Source organism: Centruroides sculpturatus, unplaced genomic scaffold, assembly GCF_000671375.1.
Source record: "Centruroides sculpturatus isolate CEXI.00-Female unplaced genomic scaffold, Cexi_2.0 scaffold160, whole genome shotgun sequence".
NCBI lineage: Eukaryota > Metazoa > Arthropoda > Arachnida > Scorpiones > Buthidae > Centruroides > Centruroides sculpturatus.
This window is the reverse complement of record NW_019384435.1, coordinates 300,958-315,496: the sequence shown is the minus strand read 5'-3', so window position 1 is coordinate 315,496 and position 14,539 is coordinate 300,958. Positions and strand designations below refer to the sequence as shown.

The window sequence follows — 14,539 nt, the reverse complement described above, 5'->3', positions numbered from 1 at the left end:
AATAAAATGCATGAATGTATTCTTTTTATATGTTTCATAAATTCAATATATTTTTGCTTATTCATCTTAATGAAAACTAAATTAATAATTGCACAGAATGGCTTGGAGAGAAACACTGTTTAATAATAAAAACTTCCATTCTCATTAATATTTTGATACAATAAAATTAAAAATCAGAGAATGATTATGAAATAATTATACATTTCAAATATAGCAATTTTTTTTTTGATAATTTAAATTACTTATTTTTAAAAACTTTTAATATATTTTTGCTTTTTTATTGATATTAAACCAGAATATGTTTTAATATGAAATTAAGTTTTTTCAATTATTTATTTCATAATATTGTTCCATATTAGTTGAGTGTAAGAATTCATTTTAATATCATTCTATTAATAAAACAGACATAAAACATACAAAAATAATATTTTAAAAGAATATTTATGTAAGAATAAACAAACAGATGCAAAGATTAAAACAGATTATGGATTTTTATCACGACTGCTATTAAAAAATTGAATTATTGATTGATTGTTGTTGATACAAAGTACAAACACACAAATATAATCAGCTCCAGTTTTGATTTTATAGTAAGGTGACCAGACATTTCACTTTTGGTGGGACAGTCCCAATTTTTAACAATTTGTCCTGCGACATTTTAAAAAAGTCCCAAGTTTTGGAAAGATTAAGTTTTTGTCGATTATGTTTAAGATTCATAAAGATCATTTTGTATTATGCTTATCACTACCAAAGTGTGCGCAAGCATCAAAAATAAAGAATGCTGTGCCAACAAAACCCTTTGTGTTTGTGGCAAAGACCGACAGAAAATAGTTTGGGGTGTGCAGCTGCAGCAACAGAGCAGCACTGCGTTGCTGTCCAAATGAGTGAACATTTTGATCATTGCATGTTACGAGGTGCAGAGCTCTCATCTGTCACATTTCATCTTAAAATTTCAGTGTCAAGAGCAGTTAGAAAATAATTTTCTTCTGTTAATCATCTGTAATAGTATAAGTCAGAAAAACAAGGTGTTGCCATGCAAATTTCATGAATCATGTCAAAAAGTTCTATAGTAACTGCTTAGATTATTTAGAAGAGTGGATGGTACATTACAATGACATTGAACGTTTTCATTGGGTTATATTAAAACAAGAACTTAATTGGGAAGATGTACAAAAATCATTCAATCATATTAGTCAACAGTTTCCAGATAGTAATATTTCTGAAAATGATCTTTTTAATGAGGTATCATATTGATAAGGAAAAAGTTAAATTTTGGGCATCACCAAAAATCTCAACAGAGAATAAATGGTTAGAAATATTTCATCATTTTGAAAGAAAGTATGTTCCATATAATAATGCATTAAAAACTGGAATACGCCCTGTCCAGGAACTAATGTTGCAACTGAACGCGTTTTTATACTGTAAATAAAATGTGGACATTTGATAAATTACAATTAAGTGTTGAGATTTTAAAAGCCATATTACATGTGATATATAATTTAACAAATTCTTGCAAAAAATTTCATGACATTTTAAACAATGACAGCAATCCACTAAAAAAAATTACAATTAAGTGTTGAGACTTTGAAAGCCATATTANGACATTGAACGTTTTCATTGGGTTATATTAAAACAAGAACTTAATTGGGAAGATGTACAAAAATCATTCAATCATATTAGTCAACAGTTTCCAGATAGTAATATTTCTGAAAATGATCTTTTTAATGAGGTATCATATTGATAAGGAAAAAGTTAAATTTTGGGCATCACCAAAAATCTCAACAGAGAATAAATGGTTAGAAATATTTCATCATTTTGAAAGAAAGTATGTTCCATATAATAATGCATTAAAAACTGGAATACGCCCTGTCCAGGAACTAATGTTGCAACTGAACGCGTTTTTATACTGTAAATAAAATGTGGACATTTGATAAATTACAATTAAGTGTTGAGATTTTAAAAGCCATATTACATGTGATATATAATTTAACAAATTCTTGCAAAAAATTTCATGACATTTTAAACAATGACAGCAATCCACTAAAAAAAATTCACTCAACTGAGAAATATGTGAAAGAATAAACAGTTTTTAAAGATTTATAATACTATATACAGTATATTTATTATATTTGTAAATTTTACATATGTTGAAATTTTAAAAAATATAATACAATACAATTTTTGCATTCTTTGATAATAAAATTTATTGCTTTAGAACAATTTTTTTTTCAACAAGACAACCACTTCCCTCCCCCTATCAATTTTTGTCCTGTTTCACCAATGTTAAGATCTGGTCACCTTATTTTATACATATGTGTAATCTGCATTGCAATCAGTTGAATGATGTAAAATTAAGTTCAATATATTTAGTATAGACTATTTACAAGAAATGCTGAGATTTGGCTTGAATTTGAATCTGGGTCAGGAAGTCTTGAATACACTTTTAAGGTCAGATGAATGAAATCTGCTTGCAGACCTTTATCTAATGTGAAAAGTGAATAAACTGACTAAAGAGAATTAAAAACAAAATCAAGCAAGTTGCTATGATTTAGTTTAAGTTAAACGAAATGCATATATGAAGTTTTATGTTTGTTCATAGAATGATATATATTTTTTTGAATTAAAAAATTGTAACAGTGTAAAGAAAGAGCATGGGGATAAGGAAGCCAGCTTTGTTGACTGGCACTCTGCATGAACTATCAGGTATTGGATAGTGGAGGGTAAAGGCTAAGCCTTTGCCTTCTCTCCCACTTCCAACTGGTAAATATCCTATAAATAGTCCTGTGTATAATAATCTACGATTTCATAATACATTAATGTTTGATATTGTATTACAGTATCTACTATACACAATGTGGTGTGTATAGTAAATAATATAAAATATTCATTTCTAATAATAAATTGATGAAGTATATGCAATAAATTTATATTCTTGATCGAATTAAAGTAGTTTATCCGGTTAGAAGCAAATCGATACATATTCAGTTCTAGGATCGATATAAAAGACACAATTAAAACAGAAATTACAGGTGAAATGTATGAAAAATCCCAAGAGATTTCATAATCCACACGTAATCAAGTACTTACAACGAATTTTATTAGCCAAAGTCAAAATTTCCTACTTGGAAAATCGTGAAGATTGCTTCTCACGTATGGTAATTATTTTGTCTATAAAAGGAAGAATTCATTTATAAATCATAAGATTGCTCTCTCTTAAGAGACACCATTAAGTTTTCTTGAATATTTAATAAATTTGAAAACGGCAAAATAATTGGATTAAATAAAGAATCACGTATCGTATGCATGGTTGAACATAATCAAGAATTNAAAAAAAAAAAAAAAAAAAAAAAAAAAAGAGAGAGAGAGAGAGAAAATTAAAATAATGATTTTGATAAAATAAAAAGAATTAAGCACAAAGGAATTTCTTTAGATTTATTTACTCTGTATTTATTTTAATAATAATAAAATTTACAGATAAAAGAACAAAATTTTTAAATTTAAATCTAGAAATATAAAAAATTAAATTACGAAAGTTATTAGTTGTATTTAGAAGAAAAGTTATCAATTACAGCTCTCCCTTAATAGTCCGACAGGTATGAGACCAAAGGGGTGTTGGATTACCAAAAGTGTCAGGAAATAATTACATATTTTGCATTGTTTTGCTAGCAGTAGCTTACAATATTCCCTACTCCAACTGTTCAAACAGAACTGCACACAGAAAACACACGAAATGTGTGTCATCGTGTAAGAATTGGATGGGGAGATTCACGTCGCGACATGCTTCTATGCAAGCAGACACGTAACGGGGACAGGTACCTTGATGGGTAGGGAGGTGCATTGGATTACTGAGCATGTCGGATTAAAAAACGTTGGACTATCAAGGGAGAGCTGTAATTAAAATCAAAATTTTTAAGTTTAAAATTTTAATTAGTTTTATATTGAAATTTTATAATTGTTAGTCAAAATGTCATCATTTGTTTGATAATAAAAAATTAAAAAAAACTATAAAAGGCTTTAACAGTTTTAAAATACATAATTAATATTTACATATTTTACTATTTATTTTATGTAGTAGACAAAAACATGATATTTATTATAATTATAATATGACGGTTCATTTTTTTAATAATTATTTTATTTCATATTAAACTTCATATGTTGTTTACAGTTTATAAATGATTAAAATTTTACTACATTTCTCCTCCTTATTTAATTATTTCTTATGAATAAAATGTTAATGATTGAATAATTTTTGTATGTAATTGTATCTTATTTTCTGCTATTGCAACATACGATTAACTAATCATATTTTATTTCTTTTCAGGTTTAACAATGTTAGTTCCATATCTTCTTACAACAAGATCAGTTTGGAGTGGATGTAAACTAAGAGTGTTTTCACTTGCAAATAAAAAAGATGAATTAGACCGTGAACAAAGAAAGTATGAACCAATTGCATTTTCAATTTATTATTTTACAAAAATTATGTAAAAGTACAATAGAAAAACATTATTTTTATAAAACAAATACTTTCCAATTAGCATAATTTCCATTACATAAAACAGAACGAAGGATAATGTTGCATTTAATTTAATCTTCTTTCATTGATTGATTTGATGTTTGTTACACATAATATATGTTGATGTATGTTAAGCATGGTGTCTGCCATTGTCAGTGTTTTTGTGTCAGCTTCATAGAGACTGATGAAATGGCACTGATAGCATTACACATAAATTATTGATAATTTTAAATGTTTTGCAAGTTATTAAAAATGGAGAAACAAAAGATTTTGCAAAAAAAAAAGAATTTTAAAATAATGTAGGAATATCTTTTTCTGTCACTCCAAAATATATTTGATATGTTATGGAAATGTTGATATTTAACTAGAAGATTCCACTATCAAAAAGACAAGATAAAGTAGAAGTTCATTAATACAGCACCTATGAGTGTTCAAAGTGGTACCAGGTTATTGAATATGTCAGATTACTGAACATTTTTGTTTTTGCAAAATTTATTAAATTTTGTGAGAAAAATTTAATTATCAAATTAAAGTTAAATTGATAAATTTGTATGCAATCTGAACATTGCAGACATTGCTGTATTTTTTGTACCAACACATGCTGTTGTATGCTTTTAATTTTGTTTTTGTTTTTGCATATGCTCTTTAATCTGTCCGAAGATGATTTAATACATTATTGATTGAAAAACTTGCAAAAATGTTAATGAACAATGTGTTACATAAATTTTTCTTAAACAATCAAAAGTTTTGATAGATTAAGCTAGAATCTTCTCTTATTTCTGTTCTGATAACCATTAAGCCTTGAATTTCTCGGTAATTTACTTTTTATTTAAGTTAATTAAGAAAAATTAAATGTTTAAATTATGTTTTCAGTATGGCAGCCCTATTAAGTAAATTTCGTATTGATTATTCTGATGTGATGGTTGTTCCTGATGTTGTGAAACCTCCACAAGAGTCCAGGTAAAATATTTATTACTTATTACAGAAATTTGGATAATTATTAACAAAACTTGCAGTTGTTTTATATATATGTATATTTTACATAAATAAAAACTAGACAATAAGAGTTTGTATCTACACAAAAACATTGATATATCACATACTGGATAAAATAGCAAAAACAAATGCATAAACTTTTAAAATTAATCATTAATTTTTTATAAACAAATGTTTTTAGTTATATTAGTAGCCATCTTTGGCTCAAAGGTTTTCAAGAATAAAACCATCACATCTTATAGAATAAATATAAATTCAAAATAATAAAATATGATAAATATAATAATTTTATATTATATTAATAGAATAAATATAATGAATTTATATTTATTTTATAAGTTGTGATGGTTTTATTTTGAAACATCCATATTTGAACTTGAAGTTGGTTACTAATATAGCTGAATAAGCTCATTCATTAAAAATTTATGCAGGATTTTAAAGATTTATGAATTTGCTTCTTACAAATACATTATTTAATCATTGTAATATTTTAAACAAGTCTATAAACAAGTAGTGCAAAATGAATAAAATAAAAAGGAAGGCAAATCATTTGATATTATCATCTTAATAACAGCAGTTACAGAAAATTCATATTTATTTATTTAGAACAAATTATAGGCAAAAATTATTTATTGATTCATTTATTTATTAGTAAAAAAGAATTTGAAGCATTGATCAGCAAATGGAGAGAGAAAGAAGAAAGTGATGAACATAATCCAGCAGTCATTACAGATGCTGAATTAATAGCATTAAAAGATAAGGTATTATTAACTTTAAAAATTATTTATTTTTAAACTATAATTTACATTTTTTATGTCAATATTCTTTATTATATATATTTTTTAATTGCTATTTACTTACATTACGAATTTGAATACACTATAGAATAAGCTTCTTAACCATTAAATTTCAAAAGAAGGAAAAGAAGCAAATTTTTATAAAATCTTAAATGAGTAGTTATTTATTGTGACATCATCACAATGCCTGGTTGCAATTTTTAATTATATCTTTAATTTATTTAATTTAAAATATAAATTTTGATTTTAGTGGTATCTTGTCCCTATACATCATACTTTACCTGTTAAAAACAGAGTATGTGGCATTAATCTAACTCTGTCTTGGAGAAAATATTTGAATTGAAATAATGTAACTTATGGTCCAAAATGCAAGTTCATATATTGTCAATCAAGGCCTTCTGCCCATAAGCTTTCCATATCTGGGTCTCAACTTTCATCTATCTAATTCTGTTCTTGAGATTAAAGAGGGAAAGACAGACAGATGCCAGTGAGAATTTATAAGTCTGCAATTTGAAAATTATAGCCTAACAACATAACAGATGTCAAAAATTAAAAAACAAGCACGAACTAGAATTAGGCTGATTATATTTTATATATAACCATACATTTTGAAAATTGTCAAATATAATTTCTTATATTTATTTACTTTTTTTGATAATATGAAACAATAATTTTCCTATAAATTTTATTTATGTTAAAAATTTTTATTTTAGACAAACAGACATATTCGTTTAAGAGAAATTGTTTTGAAGTATTCCAAAGATGCAACTTTAATTGTTATGTAAGTAATTTATAATTACATTTATTGAAAATAAATATTTCATTTTAAAGATAGGCAATCTTTTTAAATTATACAGAATATTCATTATAAATGACATTAATTTTATACAAAAATTTCCGAAAATTTTTGCATAAAATTAATATAGGAATGAAGTAAATTTAAATTCAAATTTTTATACATACTCAAACCTTGATTTAGCACTGTCATATGTTTACCTCTGAAATTAGCACTGAATTGAATGTAACACTAAACTAAAGTACCTCAAACAATAAGAATTATACAATATATAATAATAAAGTCTACATACAAATTTGAGTTTGAGACTTTGAAAGTTGTGTGATTTGGTGATGTTATTCGAAATGCAAAATCATATTTTTATTTAAATCCTAGATACTAAAGGATTCTCAATTTAATATTTATTGAGATCTATTCACAAGTATTTGTTGGCACTATGTAGGAGGATACTATATCATGATTCAACTCTCTATGTCAGATTATATGAAGTCTATAAATAAACATTATTGTTTGAAACATGAATTTCCCAACCTTATTGATAATGGTTAGTTAGCTCTGAGTTTTTAATCAATTTTGACAAAAATTCAACAACACTGTTATTGTATTTCTTGATTCTCTCTTCCATACTTTGAAGTGCTGTCTATATAAATTTATTTAGAGCAAATTCATAATGATTATAGATATGATGTAATGGTGTTTATAAGAATATCTGAAGCACTTTAATTTTTGATAGAAGTAGTATAGTATTAGATAGTAGAAGTTTATTTTTAATTAGTCAATAAGTATTCATCATTTCCTGATCATTGATAACTTTATATTGTTCTTAATTACATATTTTCTAGTAGCTTTTTGGTTTCTTGATCAATAATTGTTACTGTAGAAGGTTTAATTTGCATTCTTTCTTCTTGATGATAGTTTCGTTCTTTTGAGTGTTAAGATTAAGAAATAGTCAAAGCAAAAACTTTATTTTTTTATTAGTGTTAGCTCTTTTTTTTTCTTTTTTTCAGTGATAATAGCTTTACTTAGATATCTTCTTTAAATATTATTTATTTTTATGTAACGGTCATCTAAAGCAACATTATTACATAGGAATGTTAATATGTTAGTAATTTTCCTGTAGATTTTGATCATAAAACAGTGTGAAAATCCTCATAATTTGAATGTTTTATCACTAAGTTGATCTAATTCAAACTTTCTTTTACTGTATTATTGTTAATTTTTTAAATGAGTTTAATATATTTATTTCATCCTTACCATAATACAAGTATATCAACTACATAACTAAATTGTATTATATCCTACAGCATATTATATAGGATGTTCATAAAGTTCCCAAACTCAAACTTTTAAAGTTTATTGTGTCTATTAGGATAAACATACAAATGTGGTAATTTATGCATAAGAAATGTAAATAATGGTGAATACTTTATCACATCATAACAGGTGCTGAAAATGTCCTCCTCTTTCTGAAAACACAAGTTGACCACAACTGCACATTTTGTGAGATATGCATCACATTTTCAGGTGTGATTGTCTAAATAACTTCTGCAATGTTATTTTTCAGTTGGTCTAGGGCTGGGGTTCCCAATTTTTTCATTATTTCAAAACTTTGCCGCAGGCACATGTAAATAGCTACATGTGCCCATGGAGCTATTTACATGTGCCTGCGGCAAAGTTTTGAAATAATGAAAAAATTAAATGTTAAAAATAAAGAAAATAAAAAGTTACCTAGTTTTAAAATCTTGCTAGATGTAGTGAGAAATTCACTAAATTGACTACACTTGAACTACATTGACCATTGTCTAATTTATCACGCTTATTATAATCATGTCTCCACGTCATCTTTAATGTATTAGTAGTGTATGGTATTAGTTGTAAACTCATACTGTTGTCATCACATGCTATCGTTGTGTTGTGTTTTTTTTGTATATAAACATTTTACCTCAAAATCAGTAATCCAAGTGATAAACAATGAACCTATCATTTTAACAAAGATTGGGAAGACGACTACTTTGTTATCGAAAGTAACGAAAAATGTATTTACTTAATATGCAACAGATTGTGTTAGTGGCAAAAAAACACAATGTTGAATGTCATTACAAAACCAATCACAGTACTGAGGTTAGTTATCCGCCTAAATCTGAGTTAAGAAAAAGAAAACTTAACTAAAATCAGGATTATCTACCTAGCAAGTATTTTTTACCAGCCATTTAAATAAAAATAAAAATACCACTATTGCTTCCTTTAAAATTTCTCATTTATTGGCAAAACGAAAAAAAAACATGTTTAGAAAATGAACTATTGATATTTTAAAGAAGCATTTCTCGTTGGAGGCAATTCATTATTTGAAGGATTTTCTAATAAGCGTGAAGTTATCAAACAATACAAGTACAAGAAGAATCCAGGTGATTTCAACAGATTTACAAAGTCAGTTAAAAAATTATTTGGAAGAATGTGAGTATTTCTCATTACAATTAGACGAGTCAACAGATATATCAGATACAGTGCAATTGGCAGTAATGAAAACAATGGTGTTCAGTGATTTTAGTGTGAAAGAAGAAGTATTAAAGTTACTATCAATGCAAGAGCGAACAAGGGGTGAAGATATTTATATCATCTTTAAAAATTACTCAACAGAAATTAATATGCCTTTAAACAAGTTATCAGCAGTAATTACTAGGGTTTCTCAACCGGGATCACGGGATCCTGGTTGTTTTTTTAACCCGGGAAATTTTTCTTATCCCGGGAAATCCCGCAAATTTCTTAAAAATTCACTTTTTTTCTTATTTTGTGTTAAGGTTAAGGAATTTTGCAAATAGAAAACATAATTAACTCATTCACTGTCAGAATACATTTGTATTTATTAATTTTAAACCTACCTATTAGTTTTTTTTAATTTTTGCTCGTTATAACATGTCACAAATGTTTAATAATCAATATATAGCTTACTTGTGGCAGGACTATAAAAATTCTTTACTTGTCGGAACCTGTAATATCTGGAATAATTGTGCTTACGCTGTCTTGAGTTTTAACCATGCCCAGTAGCTTCAATAAATGCCTGACGCCAGATTGTGCAAATTGGGCAAGGATACAAACGAGTACAAAGTCTGCAAGTATGAAGTTTTTCTTCATAAACCTGATTATTAAAGCCAAATGAATTGCCGAATTATCGAGCTCTAAGCTTGATGCCGCTATTAAAGCAGCCAAGGTAGACAAATCAAGAATACTAGAGAGCGAAAGAAGTACTACAATCTCGAAAACGAACTCGAAATCTTCCAGGCTACAGGTGAAAAAACACATAATATCTGTCTTCTCTTAAATGCATTAAACACTATTCCAATCACATCAATTGAATCGGAAAGGGCATTCTCGGTGGCAAGACTTTTCATTACTAAAATAAGAATTAGAGTGAGTTATCGGAGTATTGACCATCTTTGCTTTTTAAAATCTTATAAAAGTTTGCAATATTTTGTATTATATTTTATTTAAAAAACGAAAATTACCTTCTAAATTAGAAGTTCATTTTTTTTAATTTTTAACTCAATTCAAAACATTTTTTTTTGTTGTTGTTGTATGCAGTTTCCAGCAAACTTTAATTAATTTTTTTCTATTTGTGAAAATTTCTACGTTATTTAAAGGTAATTTTTATTATAGGCCTATAGACCTTACACAGCATTATTAATATGATTTTGGAGGTTACAGAACTTTAAAATTACTTTAAAAAATGGAAAATAATTATATCATTTGATTTCAAGATATTTTGTATACCTTAAAAATAATTAATTCTATCCCGGGATTTCCCGGGATCCCGGGAAACAGTTCACTTTTATCCCGGAATCCCGGGACAAGCAAAAGACCGGGAAATGAGAAACCCTAGTAATTACTGATGTGCACCAGCAATGGTGGGAAATCCTATATCACACAGATTATTTAAAGCCCTTGTAGAAAAGAATGAATCTTTCCAAGCTGACCTTGGTTAAATAGCAAAGCACTTGGCTGATTTTTTGATCTTTTGGAAGAGATTAAAAAATTCCTTATTTCAAAAGGTCAAACTTTTGACCTTTTGAAATAAGGTCAAATAACCTACAATGGTTGATGGCCTTGGCTTTTTAACTGACATATGTGAAAAATTGAGCAGTTTAAACCTGGATCTCCAGGAAAAATTTAACACTTAGCTGAAATGATTAGCTCTATAAAAGCATTCAAAGCCAAAATACAGTTTTGGATAAATAATTTGTCAAAAAATTCTCTTGTACACTTTCTAAGGATGAAAAAAGTGACTGATGAAAATAATTTTGACCTAACATTATTTATTACTCATCCAAAAAACTTTTTGGAATAGTTTGAAAGTAAATTCCAGAAATTTACCATTATCAAACCTGTGGCTACAATTTTTGTAAATCCTTTTATTACTCAAGTAGACATTATTGAAACTTTACAAATCAACTACATTATTGAAACTGCTAAATCTATAGCAGAACTTAATTAATATGCATCTATGTCCTTAATTTAATCAAAATTATTCTTTCAATCACTATATCAGTGTATTTCTATTAATAGGACTTATCATACTGTACAGGTAATTTTCTGTACAGGTAATTACCTGTACAGGTAATTGAAAATAAAACAATTTTAATCTGTGTAACTGTGAGGCTGTAATCTTATACACCAGTGTGATAAGTCCTATTAATAGAAATACACTGATATAGTGATTGAAAGAATAATTTATAGCAGAACTTCTTTAAGAAGAAGCATCAATAATTGAAGAAGAGATTTTAGATTTTCAAAATGATATCATATTAAAATCTCACAATATGGATGAAAACTTTTGGAATTTAGTTGATCATAAAAAGTATTATCTTTTGAAAAAAAGAGCCTTCAAAATCAAATCCTGTTTTGGTTCCACATATTTATGCAAATCTTTATTTTCCACCATGAATTTTATAAAATCAAAATTCAAATCTCAACTTATTAATTAATGCCAACATTGAAGATTGTTTACGATTGGGATTATCATCTTACACTCCCACTGTGAGAAATTAGCAAATGAAATGCAGTGTCAAAGATCACACTAATTCAGCTTTTATAATAAATATATAATATGTTATAGTAAATATATGTTACAAAATGCATGTTATAATAAAGCACGTAATTAATTTTTTAAAATATCTGATTTGTGCCTGCCACTAGTTTTTGCAATCTTGAATGCGTCCGTGCCACAAAAAGGTTGGGAACCCCTAGTTTAGGGTAAATGGATTCTGTATGCTTTGTCCTTCAAAAATCTCCACTGAAAGAAACCAAGATATCAAATCTGGAGATTTTGTGGCCAAATTTTGGGAAATTGTGCCATCTTCACAGCATTGCTGTCATTTCCACGGTGGTGTGGCATGTAAGACCATCCTGCTGAAACCAGCTGGTGTACAAAACCACACCATGTTGTCATTCATTTGCCTGAAATAATTTTTTAAAAGTTTGAGTTAGAGAACCCTGTATAATATGTTATAATACTACTAATATTGAAGTTAAAATTATTTGAAATTTACATTTTTACTTTTGAGTAGAAAAAGTAAATACTGATTTTGCTCTGATCTAAAAATATTAAATTGATTCTTTTCTCTAAGTATAAAAATTCCTGATCCATCACTGAACATAAATACATTTAATGTTTTATGAATGTTAATTATATAATTAATTATGATATTGAACCTATCTAGCTTTGTGTTTATCTATATTCATTTACCATTATTTACCTAACAGTAATTAATGGTTCCCAATATATGAAATTGTAGATTGAAAGTATTTCTTGTTCCTTTTTGGCTAAGATTTTTGATTAAGGGATAAAAGATTCTTCTCTATTCACCAATAGCCTGTAGCTATTCCTATAAATCCAAATGAAATAGATTTGGTGATGATGCTGATGAAATTTAATTATTTTTAAATGCCATTTTTTTATTTATTTTTTCACAGGACACTGCCGATGCCACGAAAAGGAACGTGTTCTGCACCATTATATATGGCATGGTTAGAGACACTCACAAAAAATATGCCTCCTTTCTTATTAATACGAGGGAATCAAACAAGTGTTCTCACGTTTTATTCCTGAAAGAAATGTGAATATATAGTTTTTTATTTAAATATAATTAAAATCACAATAAGGCAAATGGCATTTTTTTTATTGACGTTGCAAATAGTTTTGTAAAATGTAAAATAAGTAATGAAGTGTGAGATCTTTAGCTTATCAAATAGTTGATTTAAATTACAAAATATTATTAAAATTGTGAAAATAAAAAATATATTTTTATAAATGACATATCAAATTTTATATAAGATCATTTTTGTTTGTTGTTGAAATACTAAAGTAAAGTATGCCTGTTGAAATTTAAATTATCATCTTGAAAATGTTGGTTCATATTTATGGGATAAGCTCAGGGAGATAATGAATGTGTATCAAAATATTTCATTTGCTAATTAAGTAATAAATTGTATTAATATACAGTTTTATCATCAGTATTTTACTTGAATTCCTACAGATAGTTTAGTTTAATTTTAAATATTTGTATTCAAATAATAATGAAAATAATTGTTATACAATATTGGCAATATATTATTAATATTTAAGGAATAGCTGGCTTTATATCATTAAATTTTATTTTATATATACAAGATAGTCTGATGTCTTTAATTTAATTTTTATTTTATATATTGTATTATTAAGTCCTAAGCTGTATTAGATTTAATTTTAAATACATCTTACACTATATATTTTTATTTATAAATCACTATTTTAGCTTAATATAGAAAATTACATTATATGAAAGAGTAGTTGTCACATCTTGCACCATCTTTCATGATTAAAATAAATTTCATAATTAATGTTTCATTGTCTTGTCATAAATCTTTAATTTATATAATGCTATAATTAATAAAAAAACAACTGTTTTTAATTTTGAAGCAAAAGTCTTTATATCTAGTTGAAAAGTAAATATATATTTTATTAAATATATAGAAAATGATAAGACAAATAGCAATTTGAATCCTGTTATTTTATAATAGTAATTTTGAGTTTTAAATATATACTTATGTTTTTCTAAAATACATGAATATACAGTGGTATCTACATATTGTAATCACAGATATTATTAACAGTCGTGCTAATTCTGATGATGTTATATATCTCAAAACAATAAGTTAAAATAGACTTATAAAATTTTGCTTTTTGGAAGCAGAACCTGGTTTTAGATATCATTATCTTCAGATAAATAATGCAAAAAAAAAAACAGTTTAAAGATATCTATCAGCATCATGTGGCTAATAATGCACAATCATGTCTTAACTAGTGCTTTAAGTGTTAATCATTTTAATAATTTCCTTGCATATAGTAGTCTAAATTACTAGCATTATCTAGTTATATGCTGAGTTTCTATTAATTATAGT

General features: G+C 26.5%; 1 protein-coding gene across 1 annotated transcript in view; it reads left to right on the top strand.

Moving 5' to 3' along the window:
* LOC111619911 (solute carrier family 12 member 2-like) overlaps positions 1–13,729 on the top strand; it is a 105,310-nt gene extending 91,581 nt beyond the window's left edge. The window contains exons 19-23 of the mRNA XM_023361735.1: positions 4,325–4,439; positions 5,390–5,476; positions 6,165–6,273; positions 7,023–7,090; positions 13,073–13,729. Of these exons, the coding sequence (XP_023217503.1) occupies positions 4,325–4,439; positions 5,390–5,476; positions 6,165–6,273; positions 7,023–7,090; positions 13,073–13,208 (515 nt within the window). The 3' untranslated portion in view covers positions 13,209–13,729. The remainder of the gene's footprint in view (positions 1–4,324; positions 4,440–5,389; positions 5,477–6,164; positions 6,274–7,022; positions 7,091–13,072) is intronic.
* Positions 13,730–14,539: the final 810 nt, after the last annotated feature.